The sequence below is a fragment of the Sminthopsis crassicaudata genome, chromosome 5 (genome assembly GCF_048593235.1).
Source record: "Sminthopsis crassicaudata isolate SCR6 chromosome 5, ASM4859323v1, whole genome shotgun sequence".
Lineage (NCBI taxonomy): Eukaryota > Metazoa > Chordata > Mammalia > Dasyuromorphia > Dasyuridae > Sminthopsis > Sminthopsis crassicaudata.
The window spans coordinates 91,292,129-91,315,226 of NC_133621.1; the positions used below are offsets into that span (position 1 = coordinate 91,292,129).

Genomic DNA, 23,098 nt, shown 5'->3' on the forward strand with positions numbered 1-23,098 from the left:
GATCACCCTGGATAATAATCAGGCAAAATATCTGTTTCAGACTGTATCCCTGATACCATCCTCAGTCTGATTTGTAGACATATTTTTGCATTTCCTATTGTGGTATCTCATCCTCACATAGAGATAACCTAAGGTCTGGAAAGCTCTGTAAAGAAAGTACCTATTTGAATACAGGGCCCATCACAGATGATACATGTTTTATTCAAAGACCAGCTTCTGTTAGGAGAAACTTATCCCTAAGGAGGTGAACTTTGAGTTTTTTTTAAAAAAAACATGATAAAATATATATTAAATACAATATATGTATACATATTTATACAATTATTTTGCTACACAAGAAAAATCAGATCAAAAAAGAAAAAAGAGAAAAAATAAAATGCAAGCAAACAACAATAAAAAGAGTGAAATTGCTATGTTATGATCCACACTCAGTTCCCATGGTCCTCTCTCTGGGTGTAGATGGCTCTCCTCATCACAAGATCATTGGAACTGGTTTGAATCATCTCATTGTTGAAAAGAGCCACATTCCTCAGAATTGATCATCATATAATCTTCTTGTTGCCATGTACAATGATCTCCTGGTTCTGCTCATTTCATTTAGCATCATTTCATGTAAGTCTCTCCAGGCCTCTCTGAAATCATCTGCTCTGAAATAATCATTTCTTGTAGAACAATAATATTCCATAATATTAATATACCATAACTTATTCAATCATTCTCCAACTGATGGGCATTCACCCAGTTTCCAGTTTCTAGCACTATAAAAAGGGCTGCCACAAACATTTTTGCACATGTAGGTCCTTTTCCTTCCTTTAAGATCTCTTTGGGATATAAGCCCAGTAGAAACTATGCACATTTTGATAGCCTTTTGGATATAAGTCCAAATTGCTCTTCAAAATGGTTGGATCAGTTCACAACTCTACCAACAATGTATTAGTGTCATTTTGGGTTTTTTGGGGGGAGAGAAGAGAGGTAGGATGGAATGAATAAGAATTCAGAATGATTGCTTACTAAAGAACCTTTAAAAATTGTGTTCTTTCTTTGTAGAGCAATTCCTCATACTAAGATAGGAGAGAAAAGGGTCCTTGTGGAAAATATTTATCATTGGAAGTGGAAATCTTCAACATAAAGAAGATCCAATTCACTTCTAGTTGATCAATGATGGACAGAAATAACTACACCCAGAGAAGGAACACTGGGAAGTGAATGTAAATTGTTAGCACTACTGTCTATCTACCCAGGTTACTTATACCTTCGGAAGCTAATAATTAATGTGCAACAAGAAAATGGTATTTACACACATATATTGTATCTAGGTTATATTGTAACACATGTAAAATGTATGGGATTACCTGTCATCGGGGGGAGGGAGTGGAGGGAGGGAGGGGATAATTTGGAAAAATGAATAAAAATAAAAAAAAATAAAAAAAAAGAAAGAAGCAAAAAAAATATTTATCATTTAATGTTTTCATCATTAGCAAAAACTACTATCTTAAGAACAAGTATCTTTTAAAATGCTTTTCAATTCAGAAGCATTCTTCTGGATAAAAGCACAAATTTCTTCCCAAAGCCATCTGAAAAAAGTGATAATTTTTGAAATCAGACAGTTTAAGAAATTGTCCTCCTTTTTTGTTTCTTTGTTGTTTTCATGACAGACTCTCTCTTTTTCCTGATTCTCTTTTTCTTCTTGGATAATTTTCTCAATCTGAGAGTAGATCTCATTGTTGTAGTAGGAGTTTCTATTGACCTTCCTCATGTTTTTGACCATCTCTATGAACTCCCTGACCTGCACTTCCTTCTCTTCTCCTGTTGCATTATTGTTGAAAGTGCAGTACCGTCTCCCACATCTTTCCATCAGTTTCACAAAGTCCTGATCATCATATTTTTTTATGAAATCATCTATGCTCTTCTCCTTTAGCCCCTCTTTTTTAGTGAATAAGAAAATGACATATTGCAGTGCATCATCTCCAAAAAGTTTTTGAATGAGTTCAATGGTTAACTTCTCTTCTTTAGTATAGCAACCCAAAGGTATTACAAGAACAAATACATGAGGCCCTGGGGAGGAGAGAACCAAGCACTTAACAAGTTCTTGTAAAGTTTCTTCAATGTTTTTGTGAGTATCAAAAATGCCAGGTGTGTCAACCACTGAAAATATCCTGTTATCCCTCACGCTTCTTGCTTTTGTACATGTCTTAGTTATTGAGACTGGGGATAATTCAGATTTAAATGCTTTCCAGCCAAGGATAGTGTTTCCTGTTGCACTTTTCCCAGATCCAGTCTTCCCCAAAAGGATAATTCTTACTTCCTCAGAGTACCAACTGCCAGGTCCAGGCCCTCCTGGGAAAAAGAAAGACATTCATATCCTTTCATAGACTGCATTGAAGTTAGAAATGACGTAACTATTAAAATTTATTCTTCAGGTGAGAGCCAAAGTTTGGGTTCCTAGTTTAACTTTGTTTTTACCTGTTACCTCTCAAGGAGGGTCTATAAATATTTTCTTTATTTTTCTAAATACATTTCTATTGATATCTTTTGGATTAAAAAAAAAAAAACTATCACATGATTCAACATCTCTTCCTTTTTTGTTTCCCTTTCTTTTTCCTTCCCAGAGGGCCATCCTACTTAACAACACTTTAAAAAGAAAAATGAAACCAAAATGAAATTCAGCATATCTGTCCAATATATTTTTTACTTAAGTATTTGCTGTTAGTAGGAGCCCCTAAAACAGCTTTTCAGTATTCTCCTTCAGACTCTTTCTACCTCTGCTGTCATTGTTGTCTACTTCACAATGAACCATCCCAACATCAGAGTAACTCAGGCCAGGTTTTGCAACTCTACCTGGCATGAGTTGAATAAGACTTTGCCTCAGGGTACCAATATTGGGGAAGGGAATAGGCTTCTTTTCCAAGGCTACAATACCAGGGTCTTAAGTTCCTTTTTCCACCTTCTTCCCTGAATTCTTTCCCCTACTATTGCCAACAAAGTGAGAAACAAAAGGGTAGGCCTCCTGTCTCCCAGCTGCTATATCTGTATCTATAATTAGACTATACTTTATGTCCAACCCTGTCTTTAGTCAGAGCTATATACTGGAGCCAATTCATACTGACTGCCAAGAGCTGGTTATTAAATTTTCACTTTTACCCTTTATACCTCAGAAATCATTAAAAGCTATAAATTAGGGCTTTGTTTTGTTGTCTTATTGGATGTCTCAATTTGAGAAAGTGTGATGGAGAAAATGTTAATATGCAGATTAAATTTTCAAATATATCTTGCATTTTGGGGAACAAGTTATGAAACATTTACTAACACAACACTGCCTCCAAACCAGCTCTAATTCTTCCATCTTTCTTTGTAATTGTTCCAGAAAGTCAATGCCTCTCTTAAAATGTGGTGACCAGAACTAGACATGGTTCTCCTGATGTGGCCTCCTGATGTGTCAGATGGGATTATTATGTCCTTCGTTATGGGCCCTCACCCTCTCTGAATACAGTTTATAACAATTCTTTCTTTTTTTGTCAGTTGGGTTACACAGTAGATAAAGTACTGGCCTTGGATTCAGAAAGACCTGAATTCAAATTTAGCCTTAGATATTTATTAGCTATGGGATCCTGGTCAAGTCACATAACTTCTCTCTGCTATTTCCTCATCTGTAAAAAATGGCGATGAAAATAGCACCTTTTGGTTTATTGACCTCTTGGGTCAAATAAGATAATATTTGTGACATGTTTTTACAAATTTACATGTTTTAGTGCTATCTAAATACCAATTATTATTGCTGTTACTGTTATTATTGTTGTCAACTTGTTACCTCAGAGGGAATTTATTGTTTCCTGACATCTGTAAGTCTTGGACTAATGCTTAAACACGCTACCCACATCCTGTATTTATATTATTGAGTTTTTGAATCTAGAGGAGTTATGAAAGTACAAGACTTCCTTTTAAGGAAGGTTTCTAGTGTGCCTTTGCTGAAATTTTGGAAAAACCCTATTATTGCTAGCGACATATCTTGAGGGTGAGCTATTTCTGCTGACTGACATTTTCCATTTTGTGTTCATCCTCATTCCTTTCAGTTTCTGAGTGTGCTATCACCTAACAGAATAAGAGAGAAATTCATGAGAAAAAGGTCTAGAAGAATGAGCTGTATGTTAATTTCTTGTGCTTAATTGTACAAGAGAGGATCCTGAAAGGAAAAAGGGAGGAAACAATATTTATTAAGTGCCTGGTACTTGTTCCTGGCATTGTGCTAATCACTTTATAAATATCTCATTGGATTCTTTTTTTTTTTTTTTTTTTTTTTTTTTTTTTAATTTTTTATTTTATTTTATAATTATAACATTTTTTGACAGTACATATGCATGGGTAATTTTTTACAACATTATCCCTTGCACTTACTTCTATTCAGATTTTTTCCCTTCCTCCCCCAACCCCCCTCCCCCTGATGGCAAGCAGTCTTATATATGTTAAATATATTACAGTATAATTTAGATACAATATATGTGTGTAGAACCGAATTTTTTGTTGCACAGGAAGAATTGGATTCAGAAGGTAAAAATAACAGTTTACATTCATTTCCCAGTCTTTTTCTGGATGTAGCTGGTTCTGTCCATCATTAATCAATTGGAATTGGATTAGCTCTTCTCTATGTTGAAGAAATCCACTTCCATCAGCATACATCCTCGTACAGTATCATTGTTGAAGTGTATAATGATCTTCTGGTTCTGCTCGTTTCACTCAGCATCAGTTGATGTAAGTCTCTCCAAGCCTCTCTGTATTTCTCCTGTTGGTCATTTCTTATAGAACAGTAATATTCCATAACATTCATATACCATAGTTTACCCAACCATTCTCCAATTGATGGACATCCATTCATCTTCCAGCTTCTAGCCACTATGAAAAGGGCTGCCACAAACATTTTGGCACATACAGGACCCTTTCCCTTCTCTAGTAGTTCCTTGGGGTATAAGCCCAGTAGTAGTATGGCTGGGTCAAAGGGTATGCACATTTTGATAACTTTTTGGGCATAATTCCAGATTGCTCTCCAGAAATCTCATTGGATTCTTACAGCAACTCTGGATTATTATACTCATTTTAGGGTAAACTGAGGCAAAAACTGAGGCAGATAGGTTGACTGACTTAACAGAATTGTCCTTCTGAGAGCAAGGTAAGGTAAAAAGAGATCATTGAAAAGTGACCATGATGTAAAAAGAGGTAGCAGAGATGAATCATGTATTAGTGTCTTCAAGTGCAAAATAATTTTTCTAAGGATGTCCCATTAAGACTTATCATAAATCAGTAATAAAGAATACTACTATTAAAATTACAGCAATCATTTAAAAGGCTTAGGGGTTTTACTGAACTAGGTAATGTCTAAGGTCCTTCTCACTCTAACATTCTAGAATTTAGAATCTGGATTAAGGACAAAAGAGATTTAGGAGGCTGGATATATCCATACTAAAGAAGGGTTGCACCTCCTTAGAAAGTACTTAGGAAAGAGTCTGATAAAAACCATTTATATTGTAATATAACTGACTGATATGTCTCAGTGTCTTACCTGTCCTGGGGTAATAATAGAGAACCAGGTAAAAAGGGAATGAATCTTTTATTTTTTTATGTGTGAGGCAGCTGGGGATAAGTGACTTGCTAAAGGTCATATAGCTAGTAAGTATCAAGTGTCTGAGGCTGCATGTGAACTCAGGTCCTTCTGATAAATACTTATTTCTAAAACTGTTAGTACTCAAGTTAAGGAGATTTTTTTTTTCCTGTTGGCATAAAGAGGGAGGGGCTTTTTTGAGGTTCTAAAATTTCAACATTAATTGAGCTGTCTATGCTCAATTAATATATTAATATATATTAAGTTTATATTAATATATATTAATATATATATAATTAATATAATATATTAATATATTATATATTATCAATTAATATATAATATATATTAAGTCTAATATATGTTAGAAGTTTAATATTACCTATGTAGAAAGCTCCCTATCTCCTTTGTCTATTTAGCTAATGATGGAACCAGAGTAGGGCACTGACTCTATCCCTGTTCTATAGGTTCTATGAGAAAACATATGGGGGTTGAGCCAAGAAGGTGGAGTGAGAGGAAGCAATACAATATAGCTGTTCCTAACATTTTATAACTATATGACCTAAATTAGTTTATTTATTCAGTATCATATCAATCAAACCATCAGAGAATTACTTCACTGAGTTAGAAAAAAAAATTTCATCTGGAGAGGCAAAATGTCAAGAATAGCACGGATGATCAATGGAAAAAATGGGGAGTACCTGATTTCAAACCCTACTACAAAGCAATTTGCTACTAGATAGTAACCAGTAAAGCAATTTGGTACTAGGTAAGAAATAGAGCAGTTATCAGTGGAACACATTAGCAAAACAGTAATGAAGTGTTTCCAAAGATCTTAGCTACTGGAGCAAGAACTCATTCTACAAAAACTGTTGGAAAACTGGAAAGTAGTCTGACAGAAACTAGATATAGTTAAACATCTTACATCATATAATAAGACAAAGCTCAAAATGGGCACATACTCTAGACATAAAAGATGACATCATAAGCAAGTTAGTGGAATATAAAAAAATTACCTGTCAGATTTGATCTCATGATCAAACAAGAGATAGATTCATAAGAGGTAAAATGGACAATTTTGATTTCATAAAATTAAAGTTTTTGCACAAGCAAAACTAATACATTTAGAATGAAAAGAAAAATAGAAAACTGAACAGCAAGTTTCTCTGGTAAAGGTCTCATTTCTTTCTTTCTTTTAAAAAATAATAATAGCCTTTTTTCAAAATACATGAAAAAATAGTTTTCACCATTCACTCCTATGAAACCTTATGCTCCAAATTTTTTTCCTTCCTCCCTTTTCCTACCCCTAGACAGCAAGGAATCCAATTTCCACATTTGTCATGCTGCTGGAGAAAAAATTAGATCAAAGGGTAAAAAAAATCAGAAAGAAAAAAACAAGCTAGCAAACAATAACAACAAAAAGAGTGAAAACACTATGTTTTGATACACATTCAGTCTCCATAGTTCTCTCTTTGGGATGCAAAAGGCTTCATCACATGACTATTGGAATTGCTCTGTATCAACTAATTGTTGAAAAGAGCCAAGTCCATCCTAGTTGATCAACATAATCATGCTGTTGCTGTGTACAGTGTTCTCTTGGTTCTATTCACTTCACTCAGCATCAGTTCATGTTAGTCTCTCCAGGCATTTCTGTAATCATCCTGCTGATCATTTCTTATAGAACAATAATATTCCATAACATTCATATAGCATAACTTCTCAGTCATGGCTGATAGACATCCACTTGCCATTACAAAAGAGCTGCTACAAACATTTTTGCACATGTGGGTCCTTTTCCCTTTTTATGATCTCTTTGAGATACAGACCCAGTGGAGAAGCAGCTGGATCAAAGAGTATGCACATTTTGATAGCCCTTTGGGCATACTTCTAAATTGCTCTCCAGAATGGTTGCATCATTTCACACCACCACCAACAATGTATTAGTATCTCAGTTTTCCCACATCCCCTCCAATATTTATCATTATCTTTTCCTGTCATCTTAGCTTATCTGAGAGGTATGAAATGGTACCTCAGAATTGTCTTCATTTGCATTTCTCTAATCAATAGTGATTTAGAGCATTTTTCAATATGGTTAGAAATGCTTTTAATTTCTTCACCTGAAAATTCTGTTCATATCCTTTGACCATTTATCATTTGGGGAATGGCTTGTATTCTTATAAATTTGAGTTGGTTCTCTATATATTTTAGAAATGAGGCTAAAGGTCCCATTTCTAAGACATATAGATATAAGATAAATAGGGAACTATACAGGGAATAATTAGAAGAATGCAAATAAAAATAACTCTGAGGTATGAGCTCATACTCATCAAAATAGCTAAGATGACAAAAAAGAAAAATAAAAAGTGCTAGAAGGGCTGTAGGAGGACAGATAAATTAATACACTGTTTGAGCTGTGAACTTGTTCAACCATTTTGGAAAGCAATTTCAATTATGCCCTCAAAACATTCTGTACATGCTTTTGAGCCAGAGATATGCTACTAGACTTACACTCAAAGGGATCAAAGAAAAAGGAAAAGGACCCTTAGTACAAAGATATTTATAGCAGCCCTTTTTTAATTTTAAAGAATTGAAAACTAAAGATATACTTATCAATTGGGGAATGGATGAATAAATTATGGTATAATAATGTGATGGAATGTTATTGTTTTGTAAGACATGAAAGGGATGATTTCAGAAAAACCTGAGAAGATTTGTGTGAACTGATGCAATATGAAATGAATAGGACTAGAACAACTTACATAACAACAATATTGTAATAATAATGCTGTTTGAAAGACTTAGCATCTCCGATTAACATAAAGACCTATTGCTATTCTAAAGGACTTGTAATGAAACATGTTATCCCCAAATATCTTCTAAATGAGACTTAGAGTGAAGATTGGACTGTATTTTCTTTTCTTTCTTTTCCTTTTTGGACGTGTGCAATGTAGAAATTTATTTTGAGTGACTATACATATTTATAATCAGTTTTGTTTTTCTTGCCTTCTCAGTAGGTGATGGAAGTAGATAAGGAACAGAGAGAATTCAAAAATAAAAATTAAATTAAATAAAACAAGTCAAGTAAAATTTTTTAAAAATGTAAATAATATTTGTTTCAGTTAGCTATTATCTCATGAAGAAAAATGAATGATATCATAAGGATGACGTGTATGATAATGTTTATCAATCCTATGGAGGACAGAATCTCATAGAAAGGCAATAGGAATGTTGTTTTTCTAAGTTTCTCTTTCCACCAAAATCTTGCCTGAGGACTTGGTGACTCTCTAAGGTTTTCTTACTCTGGAGATCCCTTAAAAACAGAAAAATGTTTTTATCTGCTTTGATTGTTGGCTTAGATTTGTTTTTCAATCTTATAATTCTGTGAACAGAATGACCTGAATGAGTCCTAGGGTATATAATTGAAATAATAGTGTTGAATGAATACTACATAACAGTGGTTCCTATTTCTGATTTTGGGTTGTTTTTTTTTGTTTTGTTTTGTTTTGTTTTGTTTTGTTTTTGAGAGCACAATGCTTTTCTACTAGAAAGTATATACCTCAAAGTATATTCTACTGTATACAAGGTAAACTCAAGATTTTAATAGGAGAAATAGGAACTCATAGTAATCACTGAGACTTGTTAAAATGTGGCTTTTAACATAAAGGACATATCTTGTTGAAGAGTAATAGATTTGATAAAAGGGACAGAGAAGTAGTAGTATTTGTCAAGATAATAGACATATCCCTCTACCTGAATGAGAACAGAATAATAGAGAACATTTTGGTAAAGGCAAAAAAAGTAATTTGGATGAAAACATAGATGGCATGGTCATCAAATTTTGAAGAGATATGAATCTGGGATCCATGGAGTATAAAAGCATAAGGAAAGGGTAAAAAATGGGCTTACTCTGATGAAGCAAACTTTAACATGGTCCTCAAACTTTTTAAATAGGGGGCCAGTTCACTGTCCCTCAGACTGTTGGAGGGCTAGACTATAGTAAAAACAAAAACTCACACTCTGTCTCCACCCCTCAGCCCATTTGCCATAACCCAGTGGGTGGCATAAATGTACTCAGTGGGCCTCATCTGGCCCACGGGTCATAGTTCCAGAACCCCTGCTTTAATATGTATGCATATGAATGCTTACCCTTAGGTTGAGAAAATCAATTTCATAAGTCCAGAATGGAAAATATTTTGCTAGTAGGCAAAAAGACCATGTTCTCAATGAGATGACATTTGGTAGAGGGACAACATGTAAACAGCTATGTGCAAGCAAGATATGTACAAGATAAATTAGGGATAATGTTAGAAGGAAAGCACTAAAATTAAGGAAGACTGGGAAAAATTTCTTATAAAAGGTGAGATTTTAGCTGAGATGTGAAGGATGCCAGTGAAGCCAAAAAGCAGAGATACAGAGGGAACATCTAGATATTGTGGTCAATCAGTAAAAATATCTGGAATAGGAGATGGAATTTCTTGTGCAAAATACAGCAAGAAGTCTTGTGTCATTGAATCACAAAAATACACAGATGGGACTAATGTAAATTAGAAGGTAAGATTAGAAATAATTCACATAGCAAAGGTTTTAAAATCCAGACAGAATTTATATTATATTCTAGTGGCAAGAAGGAATCACTGGAGTTTCCTGATTAGGAAGATCAAGGAAAAGTTCTAATAGAAGATTTTTCAACTAGAGACTGTATGACTATTTCTTGTGGATATTGATAAAGGAATTCATGCTTCAGATAGTGACTGGTTAGACTAAATAAAATCTGAAGTCCCTTTAAACTCTGAGGTTCTAAGTTACTGTTATAACACTAATCTATAGCTTGCCTAGCTTGATAGAGGAGACATTTGTGTATTTACATATACAAGTAGGTATGTATATGTATTATATGTAATGTGACTATTTAAACATAGCATAAAATTGTCAAAGAGTCAAATATGGAAGTTGTGGAGATTAGGTAGAGGTCAATTATCTTGTAATCTGCTGGAAGTTTTATTCTGTTTATTAGGATATATGATGAAATCTTTTTTTACATTGCTGACAATTTCATCTTTCAGAAAATAGAGAGAACAGGAAGAATGAGTTTTTTGTTTTGTTTTGTTTTGTTTTTGCTGAGGCAATTGGGGATAAGTGACTTGCCCAGGGTCATACAGCTAGGAAATGTTAAGTGTCTGAGGTCATATTTGAACTCAGATCCTCCTGACTTCAGGGCTGGTTCTCTATCCACTACACTACCTCGTTGCCCCAAGAATAAGTTCTTAATACATAATTTTGATTGCTAAAGAAGAGCTGAGTAATGAATAATAAATCATGGGAATATGGGGATAGAGTGATTATGTTATACTATACTGGATATGATCTAATTTATATAGGAAAGTACACTTCAGACAGTTAGGGGAAAGATCTGATTTCATCTCTAGAAACACTAAAAAGGAAGACAGATCAAAAGTGGTTAAAGATTCTCAAAAATGTGTGACCCAAGGTTCCACCTTGGTAGATACAAAGATTCCTTAGAGCTTTGTACCTACATGAAAGGAAGAGTTGACAAGAGCTTGACAGATGAGGAAGTACTCATTCTCTTTCTCAATGAAGTTGCAAATGCTAGTTTTGAATCCTGGGTCACATATGAAATTCTGATAATGTAATTGTGAGCAATAATAATAAAGAAGACAAAAGAAATTAGATCAATATGTTTCTCATGAAACTTTCTCATAAGCTCAGATATTTAAACATTATTTACTAAAATCAAGCAAAATAGAGCCTAACAAAATGTTAACCAGCACAATGCCTTGAATGTTTTGGGTGCTTAATAGATGTTTATTAAATTGAGTGAAAGAACACAAATGAGTGGCATAAGTCTATAAGGAATTATATTATTATGTCTCTTTCCTTAATTCCGTCTGTTGTCCAGAAAACTGTTTTCCTTAGTATTTTTAAACAGTTGCTATCCATCATGGACATGATATTATTCCTATTGATTCCAAAGAACTCATGATGAAAATGCCATGTATTTCCAGAGAAAGAACTAGTGGAGTCTGAATCAAAGATCAAAGCATAGTGTTTGTCCTTTTTTTCTTTTTCTTTTTACTCTTTTTATTTACAACATGACTAATACAGAAATATGTTTTCCATGACTGAATATATGTATATATACATATATACATATATACATATATATATATAGCATGCTTAAAATTGCTTGCTGTCTTAGGCAGGGGAAAAGGGAGGGAGAGAGTTTGGAAAGCAAAATTTTAAAAAAATGAATGTTAAAAATTAATTTTTTACATGTTTGGGGAAAAATAAAATGTTTTAAAAAAAAGACATGGAGAGTAGGGCTATGATAGCTCTCTTTGATATTTTAAAAGCTACTGTGTATAAAAGTGATTACAAATTTGTTTTGCTTGGCTCCAGAGAAAAATACTAAAATCTGTGGATGTAAGTTATAGGATGATAGATTTTAGTCTGATAAAAGAACTTAATGATCTGAGTTCATTAAAATGGAATGAATAAGCTGGATCATGAGAGAGTGAGGTTCCTATTAGTGGCTTTTTAATCACTTTTTGGAGACATTATAGAGAGGACATATGATGCAGCTAGGAATCAGAATCTTTATGACTCCCCTCAACTTTAGAATTTTTTTTTTTTTACTGTATTATACTTGAGTATCTAGAAATTCTGAAGCAATTAAAACTGATTTTCACTTAAAATATACACCAAACACTACTTTTTATTTACCTGGAATAAAAAAAATATATAGTTCAGAAAAATGTGGGAAATTACTTTTCACTGGGTATGATTTTCAATGATACAAATTTCAGGTACTTAATAATTTGAATTAGTAGATATCTTTTCTACTTGAGATTCTTCTGGGCGGAAGTGGAATTTGATTGACCAACCTCCTCCTTTAAGGGTCAATGGACCCTTAAAAACTGCAAATAAATCAGCATCTAATCCTTTGTAATTTAATTAAATGGATTGTGAAACTCAATGAGAGTCTCCTGATCAATCCCTGAAATTCTTCAAGTAATGAAAACATTCTTATGAATTCTGGTTACTAAAAGCCCCTTACCAGAAATTGAAGCTTCCTCTGTGTCAGGAAGGGTCCTCACTGGATCACTCTTGTCACTGCTGTCACTGCTCCATCCATCATCATACATAACAGAAACTTGGAACCTGTATACAGTCTGAGGTCTCAATCCATCAATGTCACAATATGTCTGGTTATTTCCTGTTCTGTATTCATTCCATTCTCCTTCCCCTTGCTCACTCACAGTTTCATTTTCCTCTCTATACTCTATTCTATATTCTTTGATCTTGATTCTTGTTCCAACAATTCTTGGACGCTTCCAGTTAAGGGTAACAGACTGAGGTCCCACCACAACAGCTTTTGGCTTCCCAGGAGGGCAGGTTGGGGGATGTATCCTGACAGTAATGCTCACATCACTGCTCTCACTGAGCCCCAGCTCACTGATCTCAGCAAACCTGAAAAGATACTCTGTGCTAGGTACAAGGCCACTCACTTTGAAGACATCTGGTTTTCCAGATATAGGGATGGCAGTCCAGTTCTCTTCCCCTACGACTTGGTACTCTACCTGATAGCCAATGATCTTCTCCTCTCTCCCACATTCTGGGGTCAGTGTGAGCTCAACACAGTTATGTGTGACCTCAGCAATCTGGGGAGGAGGAGGTTTGACTGGGAGCTCAAAGTCGGAGCTGACCAGCAGTCCCTTTTCATAAAGATAAATGGAGACCCCCTGCTTCTCCTGGTCTGGGACAGATGCCACAATGAACTGAGTCTTCTCAGTGGAATGATTGGCCCTGGCAAATGCTGAAAAGGATTCTGCCAATTGTATGGCTTTTCTCCTTGTCTCTGTGTCCTTGACCCATGAGGAATAAATCTTTTGCTCACAATCAGGAGTAAATGATTCTGGATCCCGAAGCCACTGTTTCCAATCTGCTAAGTAGGGTTCTTCCTTCAAGGAGGTGAATGCAAATACCAGAACAAATCTGTGGGTAGAGCCTAATACTACATTGTCCAACTCTTTCCAATCAGCTATGACTTGTATCTCCTTCAGAAGCGCGAGGTAGGACTTTACCACCTTCATCTCACTGAGCTTCTGATCTAGGAATTCTGAGAGTCTCCTGGTACTAAATGAGGATTGGCTTTCCCTAGCTAGAATACTGGTTAGCTCATCTTCTTCTGCTCTACCCTCCCGGATCAGGGGTAAGGTCTTTACTATTTCCTTCTGTAAAAGCTGTCTGTGCAGCCTATTTAACTCCTGGAATAGCCTGATTTTTTCCTTGGTTGCAGAAAAGACTGAGAGATCTGGTGCCTCCAGCATGTCATTGCACCTCTTGTCACACTCACATAACTTCTCCAGAGTGTCCTGGGCCTCCCATATCAAGTTCATGCTGATCCCTCGAGCCAGCCTGGCAGCCTTGGAGCTCAGCTTCTCCAGAGGGTACAACCAGACTTGGAGGGGCACACCACGGCCCCTAAGCAGCTTAGGAAGGGAGGCATAGACTTTTACTGCATCTTCATAAGTCACTGGATTGCTCTCAAGAACAAAATCCCCATAAAATTTACAGCTGAATTCTTTAGTTGATTTTGTCTGATTGTCTTCCATTTTCATCACTCCCTCTACTTTTCCTGATACTTGAGGAATCTTTTCTACGTTAGCCTTCAATGCTCCTTCTATATCCTTGATATTTTCATTGATGGAAACTTTCTGATCAAACACAAAGAAAGCCTGGGCCCCATAGAGCACTGCAGTGACCACGTGGGTGGCTGTTCCATTATCAAACACATCATGGTAAGAAATATTCTCATGTCCTAGGTGGTTCATTGTTAGGTGAAAATACTGTGTAGTCATACTGTACTTAAGAGTGACCCGAGCTTGCTGTTGGGAGGTCTTGGTGTCACATAAATATTTGGCAGATCCTCCTATTTCAACCAAGCCTCCAAGGATACTTGCTTTCAGTTCTCCAGTGATGTTCATGGCATGGGTCTTTTCATCCATAGAGTCAGAGGTGATTATCTCAAAGTTAGTCTTGTATTGATCTTCTGTGGTTACATTTCTCTCGAGGGTCTCCCTATCCCACAAAGTGATGCCTAGAATGGGACAGAGATATTAGGGAGAAAATGGCAGATTGCAGAGGGAGCACAGCTTATCACCTTAGGGTGTCTTTTCCAGAAGGAGTAGTGGAGATAGCATCTGGAAGGAGGGTAAGTAGGACAAGAGGCACAGATGGCAGAATCTCATTCCTGCCCTGGAAAAACTTCTCAAGGCCTCTGAAATTTCCTTGTTCTATCAAGCCTTCTATGTATGCTGACAGAACTCTTACAAAGCCTCTCCCCATTCTAAATGCCTGAATCTGGATCCTTATCCTAGAGCTCCAGTACACAATTCCTTATCCAATATACAAATCCCTATGCTCCTTCTATAAGTAAAGAAGCCTTTCCTCCTCTCAGCATGGGAACTGCATCCCTCCCCCCAAAACCCCAAAAAACCAAACAAATATTGATTTAGATTTCACAGCATTGACAAAGTACTTTCTCTCCAACACTTTTATAGGGTAAATCGTGCAAAATTCCATTAGTCTCATTTTACAGACAAATAAAGTTGAGACTCAGAAAGATGCTGGTTAACTTTTTGGGAAACACATAGCCAGTAAGTGTCAAAGTGAAGCCTTGGTCTTTGGACTGCAAGAATAGCCCACCACACTGTCTACCCTAAGTAGAAAATAGGTGACCAAGGGTGAGGTCAATACCTGGTGGGGATTCTAAGTGGCACTTGTGTTCACAGCAGGTCTCCAAGTGGCAGCTGGGTATGCAGTTATTAGAATTTGCTCTAGAGCTGAAAAGTAATAGCATACTACAAAGAGAGATGGCATGGAGTAGTGAATAGAGAGCTGGCCCCCAGGGTCAAGAAGCTTGATGTCAAAGTTCCTTCTTTAACACAATATGACTGTGGGTCCAGGTGGGCAAGTCACTTCCTTTCTCAGTGACCCAAGCAATTCCATAAGCCTGAATTTCAAAGAAGCTGTGGGTCTGCATTGGTAATAAAAGTTTACTCACTGGGAGTTTCCTTTACCAATGATCCCAAACTATGCCTCTGAGCACTCCTTTTCCAAGACCAGCTTCTTGCCTTGGATGCTTCTTCCACAGACTGGTAGAGCCTGAGAAATCCATTTATATGCAAACCATTCCCAGTCCTCACTTTAACGAAGGGAAAATGAGGTCACTATCTTTTCCTCTTTCCACAAACATTTCCTTTCCTTTTCAAGGATACCCTGAATATTAAATGTAACTTGATTTGCTATCATGTCTAGGTTTGTTGGGTCCCTGTAATGCAGAATATGCCTGACTTAATTCAGCCACTTTGCAACAATCATGGACTCTGCTGGATCTTGTGAAGATTGCAACTGTTTTTGATTTTTATCTGATGTGATGAATGACTTCCTTTTCTAACTTGTCCTCGTAGGCCATTCCCTCCTCATATCTGGAGTGCTTGGCATTATGGTACACTAATTCTCTGATGGATTGACATTTGCCAGTAAATAGGCTCTCCTTTAGTTGGATTAGAGTTAAAAATCTAGTTGACTTCTGTTTGGGAGAAAGGACAAGGTAACAAACTATACTGCCTGGCACTTTCCCCCAATCTGATCTTTTTACACCTAACATTTTCCTCCTCTTCCCCTTTTCTCATGTTCTCCTCCCCTGATTTCTGGTATAAAATTTTGGTTTTAAGTGAATAATTACCTGGTATGAATGTATCTGTGCGGCAGTCATAGAGTGTCCCCAGATACAAGGGACGGCCAAGAGCTGGTATCTGCATTGTTCTCTCCAAGGTCATTGTGCCTGATGTTCTCTCACTGAAATTTTCCTATGGAAGAAAATTGAGATTTGAGGAAGTTGTCTTGAACTTATAGCCTAACCTGCTAGATCACAGAGAAATTCCCTATTCTTCCTCCTCATAATGCTCCCCCAAATTCTGGTAATCAAGAGCTCTTCAAGAAGATTGAAGATATTCTGGAGTAGAATGACATTAATTTTTTTTGAGGATAACAAAAGAGCCACATTTCCTGGAATTAATTATCTGCTTAGATTAAAGTTTCTAAATCTTTTTTTGTTTGTTTCATGGACCTTTTGGCAGTCTGGTGAAGTCTTTGAATTCTTCTCAGAATAATATATTTAAATGTTTTAAATAAAAATATGTAGGATTACAAAGAAAATCAATAATTCATGGATCCCAGAGTAAGACTATCTGAATGAGATAATCATGGATCCAAACTAGATCAGAGGGTGCTGATAATAATCAGGAAAATTAGCTTAGATATTTTAGTATCATCCAGATAGCACTAGATAAGATAGGATCTTTGATCTGTCTACCTTGCTTTTTGTGTTTTACTTCTGAATTGATATTTTCTTTTTCTGTATAAATAAATATTCTTGCTTAAGGCCAAGGTAGCTGGAGTAAAGTAAGGAAAAGAGAATATAGGTACTAGATGCAAGTACCAAGATAAAGTGTAATTCGTAAAGAAAGAAGGAAGGAGTGATGTAATGTAATATAACAATGATTTTGTGGTCCTTTGATTTTAGGGGAGAGCTTCTGTTCTAACAATAAGTCAGTAGTCCTAAATCTTCTGACTTTGGAATTTGCCTCAGAAAACTCCCACACCCATTCTGTCTGATTCTGAATGACTACTCTTCAGTCATATAGCTTCTATCCTCAGGGTAGTCCCACAGACCAAACTTCTGAGATAATAGTGAATAAACCACTCCTCATTTCATTGCTGACTATCAGATAGATAATCTGTTGGTCAGTGATAACCAAATTCTGCTACCCTCCTTTGGGTCATAGAATTAGCATATCAGAGATAGAAAGCTGGATAAATGTGCTTCTTTGTTTCTGTTTCTTTGCTAATTTCTTTTGTAATTCAGCCCACTTGTAATGGTGTTACAATTACAATAAACTTTGCTCTTTGAGTAGGAAATGGATTCAAGACTGCAAGTTCTTTTGAGACACCTCAGGACACTGGTCTCAACCTCAACAGGAAGAAGGAAGAAGGAAGGAATGGGAAAAAAAGAAAGAGAAAGGAAGGAAGGAAAATAGGAAGGAAGGGAGGGAGAAAGAGAAAGAAAGAAGGAGGAAAGGAAAGGAGTGTGTGGAATTAACTGAATGAAAACACTGTCAAGGAAATATAATCTTAAATATAATTGTGACTTGAGATTTTATCATAGCAAATAGAGCTATAGCTAAAAGTTGCAGGTGTTGTCTCCTGTTTTCTCACTACATTTTAATTAGCATTTAAGTACTTCTTTTAAAGGTGATATGGCTTTGAATTATATCTGCTTGTATAGCAGTTTTCCAGGGAAACTTAAATTAAGAATTTGTTATTATTTACTTGGATTCTTTTGTTTCTGGGTTAGATTTCTTTGATTAGAATGTAAGTCTGGACTCACTCAAACAATGAGAGAGAAAAGCCAGCCTGGAGGCAGTGTGTGAGGGTTTGGGGTGTTTCTACATTCAGGGTATTTAATCTTGTGTTTCGAAGTTATGCTTGTGTGGAAAATGTGAAGAACTTATAGATCAAGAACATATTGATCAGAGACGATTAGCTACAGCCTTAAAGGCCTCAATTTAGGAAGTATGTGATTTTAGATAGGGCCTAGACTGCATTCCACTGTCCAAAAGAGGATAGTAGTGAGGAAGCATGCGATTTTTAGATAAAGCCTGGACTATATTCCACTGTTCAAAGAAAGATACTGGTGAGAAAGCTACATGCCTACTGCATTCCACTGACCATATAGGGGAATAGAGACTTATGTGACCAATCACACCATATGGTGAGATTTAGGAGGTTCTTTGTCTGAAATGTATAAATACTGTGAACATTTTCAAGGGAATGGCTCTCTCTTACTGTGAAATTCGGCTCACAGACCAGGAAAACGGGTCTGCTTCTAATAAATAATTCTGCTTTTTATGAGTAACTTCTGAGTAAATTTGGGTAGGTCTCTTCATCCCAAACATGATTTGCATTCCTTTTACTGACAAACACCTTGTTTGATGGGAGATGCCCTTTCTCATGAGATCATAACAGTCTCCCCCACTTTGCTTTTTCTAACTCTCAGAGTCTCTGATTGATTTTGTGGTTGTTACTGTCCCACAAAGGAGGAAGGAAGAGAAAGAAGGCAATTCGAGGTAGAGGCTGATCTTTTTCTAACCCAGGGAACCAAGTAAGTTCTGGAACCAAGAAGGTCAGGAAGCCATTGCTTGTTTTAACTTGGGATTTGGGGATCAGCAAAGTTTTAGTATTTAGGGTCGAAGACAAATATAAAAGCCTGCATTTTGTTGTTGTTGTTTTGGCTGAGGCATTTGGGGTTAAGTGAATTACCCACGGTCACACAGCCAGGAAGTGTTAAATGTCTGAGGCCAGATCCTCCTGACTTCAGGGTTGGTGCTCCATCCACTGCACCACCTAGCTGCTCTCTACATTTGGTTTTAATGCTCTTCATAATCTGGCCACTTTCTATCTTTTTAATCATTTTACTTCCTCCCACATACTTTGCAATCTAGTGATTGACAATAGTTAGCATTTATATAGCACTCTAAGGCATTTTACAAATCAGATATCATTTTATCCTCTCAAGAGCTCTGTTGCTATTGTTATCCCATTTTATAGATGGGGATAGTGAGGCAGACAGAAGTTAGGGGACTTACTCAGTTACACAGCTAATTAAGTGTCTGAGGCTGAAGTTTTAATTTCAGGTCTTCCTGAACCCAGGTCAGTGCTTTTATCTTTTAAGTGATCAGGTTTCAGTGACAATGGACTCCTTGCTATTCTTCAGCATGATGTTCTCCATCTACAACATCCGATCTCCCATTTCCAAGCCTTTGTAAAAGCTCTTCTCGTCTGCTCCCTGCTCATAGTCTTGGTCTTGTGGAATCTCTACCTAAAAGCTCAACTCATATGCTTCCCTACAAGAAGGCTGTCCTGATTTTTCCTGTTTATGAGTATCTCTCTGTCTGTACTTTGTACTTTAGTGTATACAAAATACTTTGTACCTATTTTGTATTTAATTTTCTGAAGATACTATTTCCAAAGAATGCAGAGATCTGGATAATGATACTCTTTTATTCAATAATTTTCAATGATGCCTATCATCTTTTGTCTACCCATCAAACCCTCCACCATCTTGTGCCACTTCACCATAACCGCTTTATCTCCTAGAGCCCTTCTCCATGCACTCTGTCCTCTGAACAAGCTGTATCATTTTGCCTGTATTCTCATGCTTGGGTCTTTGCACAGACTGATTCCCATCCCTGGAAGAGCTTGCTTTCCCTTCTCTTCATGTTAAATTTCCCCCAATCCTTTAATGGTCAAGTCAAATATCTCCTCTAGTGAGCCTCTCCAAATTCCCCTGGTCAAAGACGACCTTCACATATATTTTACAAACACTTTATGTATGTAATTATGTATACACATATATTTACACTTGGATGTGTGTGTATTTACATATACATATACACACAAATATACTTTATTTATATATGTATAGACATAAAAATGTATAGCTTAATGGAGGTTATGTCATATGTATATATAGGTATATATATATAAATTTTATAATTTACATGTATGTGTGTATATATATATACATATATATATACATATATATATACATATATATATATATATATATACAAATATTCATGTACATGACATTTTTCTGTATCTATTTAATATAATTATATACTATTATATAATAACATCTGTATTACTGATGTATCCTGTAGCTTATAGGGCTAATTTCCCAGGGAATTTCAAGTTTTATTTTAAGAAAAAAATTTGCTTTTCAGGTATTTTCTAGAAATATTAGTTGTCATGAGGGGGAAAATAGGAATTAGGAATCATTTCTTGACAAATTAATGAGTTAATTCTTCCCTCCTTCTCCCCCCCCCCCCCAATTGCCTGGTAGTGGAATGGTAGGAAAAAGAAAAGAGAGAAAATTATATAAAATGGACATTCTTTTCCATTGTTGCCATAGATCTTTGTTGTCCTTAGATCACAGACATATCCAGACCGGTCCCAATGGTTACTTTATCTTTGCAATTTTGTCCAAAAGGACCTTATTCATAATTAGAAAAGTACTTGATCACCTTTCCTTATCTCCATCCCTTGAACAGGGAATGCTTGTCATCCTACTTAAAGATTCTACAAGATTAATGAAAAATATTTCTCCAGAAGCTCTCCTTTCTCCATTGGATGATTCCTTCTTTTTCTATTTCATTTTTTTCTGTGGAAAGTGTTGCATTTTTATTCGAAGTTACTTCAGAATGCTGCTAATTGTGTTCTCTAAAAGAGATTGAACAGTTCTAAAAACTAAATCTGTGCTCTAGGAAGTTGAAGTTCTATCGGCAATTTCTTTAGTATACTAATGAAGCTGTTGCCTTCAATTTGGCTTATAATCTTTGACCCATAATAGTCAGACCCATTGATGTGATCTCTGAAACATAGCATTCCTCTCCCATGAGCAAGATAATTTTTCCAAATCCACTATAAACTATTCCTTTACCCTCCCTACATATCAGAATATCTAGCAATTAGCTGTCTTATCTCCAGAGAAAGAACTAATGGAAAAATCAGATAAATGTAGATCAAAGCATATTTTTTCTTTACTTTTTTTTTGTTTCTTTTGTCTTTTTGGGAGGTATTTTTTGTTTGATATAACTAATATGGAAATACATTTTGCGTGACTACACATGCATAACCTATTATCAAATTGCTTGCCTTCTCAATTGGGGGATAGGAGGAGAAGAGATGGTTCAAAATTTTCAAAAAAACGAATGTTACAAATTGTTTTTACATGTAATTGGGAGGAAACAAAATATTAAGTCATCTGGGGAAAGGATATCTAGCATATATATAATGCTTTAAAGCTTACAAAGCATTGTATATTGTCTCATTTGGTTCTCATAACTACTCTTTAAGATTGGTGTTATTATTATTCCTATTGAGACTGAGAGGTTCAAATAATGCTGAGATTCAAACTCAGATCCTTTTCTTTATGAGCTCTAGTTGCCTCTACAGCCCAAGAGATAGGATAGTGTAGTGGACAGAAATATGTCCCCCAAAAATTCTTTCCTGGCTAAGTCACCTCACTGCTCAATGTCCCTAGAGACTTTGAGCTTGGTAAATTGGAGAAAAAGGCTCATCTGGAGTAGACAGGGAGCTCTCCATGGAGAGATTGGTAGAAAACCCTACATTTGATTCTATGATTGGTTCTTTCCATCCTGAAAATACAGTTAATTGTATTTCCCTGTTGTCCATAATGGATGCTCCCTTTTGAAATACACTGCCTTTGGGAGATTTCATTCAATATTCCTGTCATTCAGTAATCTATTTGATCTAGATTTGTCCCCAAGGGAGAAAATAGTCAGACTTACCTTAGCTCTATCTTCAGAGAAACAAGTTCTATCCACATGGAGAGAGGGAGAAGGACCTATAGCATTTTCCAATGTCTTGCTTCTGAAGCACATAGGGTCATATAAAGTGCGAAGGGAACCTTAGGGATCATTTCATCAGTGTAGAAAAGTTAAATCACTGGCCTACAGTCACTCAGGCAGAAAATGTCACAAAGAGGATTTGAACTTTGGTTTTCCGACTCCCATATTCTTTTCACTATATTGTAGCAATTCCATGTCCTTCAGTGGTCTTCAGAGATAAGCAGCATTTGTGATTAGCAAATCTCTTCTTATCCCCACTGTATCATGCTAACAGTCCACTTCAAAAAAAATTGACTTCACATTCAAAAAGAGAATGCTGATCTTCCTGAAAAAAAAAAAAAAATCCTTTAAGAACCTTTTCAGCCTTGAAATATTCTGGGCTATTGCACAAAAGATCTTTAAAGAAAGTATATATGACTTAAAACAGTTAATATCTGATCTCACAAAATCTTTGTAATGTCAGGAAATGCCTTTCAAAAATAAAGGGTGTGTTCCCATAAATGTCTAGTTTCACTTTTCAGTTTATTTCCCCCGCCCTGCTTTGTGGAACAAGACATGTTTTTAGTATTTTCTAAAACCAGAATTAGATTTTAATTAACCTTGTGAAGCCAGATTCATGAAGATCTATGAGATTCTATTCTCCTTGGAGTCTCTGTACTATTCTTGCTGCACATTGTCTTTCTGCTCCCAAAGGGGAATGATCTATGAAATTTAACCAATGTCATGAAGCTAAAAATATTTCTACATTTCAATTTTACCATGAATCTTTTATTTTTTTTTGGTAATTGATCTTGCCCATTCATTGGAACAGTACCAAAATTTTAATCCGTTCCTTTTTTTTTTTTTTTTTTTTGTCTTGGGGTGTTTGCCTTTCCTCAGGCAGTCTTGTGGCCCCCTACTTTTCAGGGCACTCACCCTACTAATACTGAATTTAACATGACACTTGATCAACTTTATCCCTACTGAAGTTCAGAACTTCTGAACTCAAGCA

At 35.9% G+C, this 23,098-nt stretch overlaps 1 protein-coding gene across 1 annotated transcript; it reads right to left on the reverse strand.

The window, feature by feature from the left end:
• Window positions 1-305: 305 nt before the first annotated feature.
• LOC141542865 (uncharacterized) lies at window positions 306-22,570 on the reverse strand. Its single transcript, XM_074267510.1, has 4 exons — window positions 22,048-22,570; window positions 16,359-16,482; window positions 12,666-14,708; window positions 306-2,337 (listed from the first exon to the last, which is right to left on the reverse strand). The coding sequence occupies exons 1-4, from the start codon at window positions 22,138-22,140 to the stop codon at window positions 1,493-1,495; spliced, it is 3,105 nt and encodes a 1,034-aa protein (XP_074123611.1). The 5' UTR covers window positions 22,141-22,570; the 3' UTR covers window positions 306-1,492.
• Window positions 22,571-23,098: the final 528 nt, after the last annotated feature.

Excerpts from the sequence above, each read along its gene's own strand:
- LOC141542865 (XM_074267510.1), bottom strand. The coding sequence starts at position 22,140 with ATGTGCTTCAGAAGCAAGACATTGGAAAATGCTATAGGTCCTTCTCCC. Across the intron at positions 14,709-16,358 it reads CACAGATACATTCATACCAG|GCATCACTTTGTGGGATAGG; the intron begins GTAATTATTCAC and ends GTCCCATTCTAG. Across the intron at positions 2,338-12,665 it reads AGAGGAAGCTTCAATTTCTG|GAGGGCCTGGACCTGGCAGT; the intron begins GTAAGGGGCTTT and ends TCTTTTTCCCAG.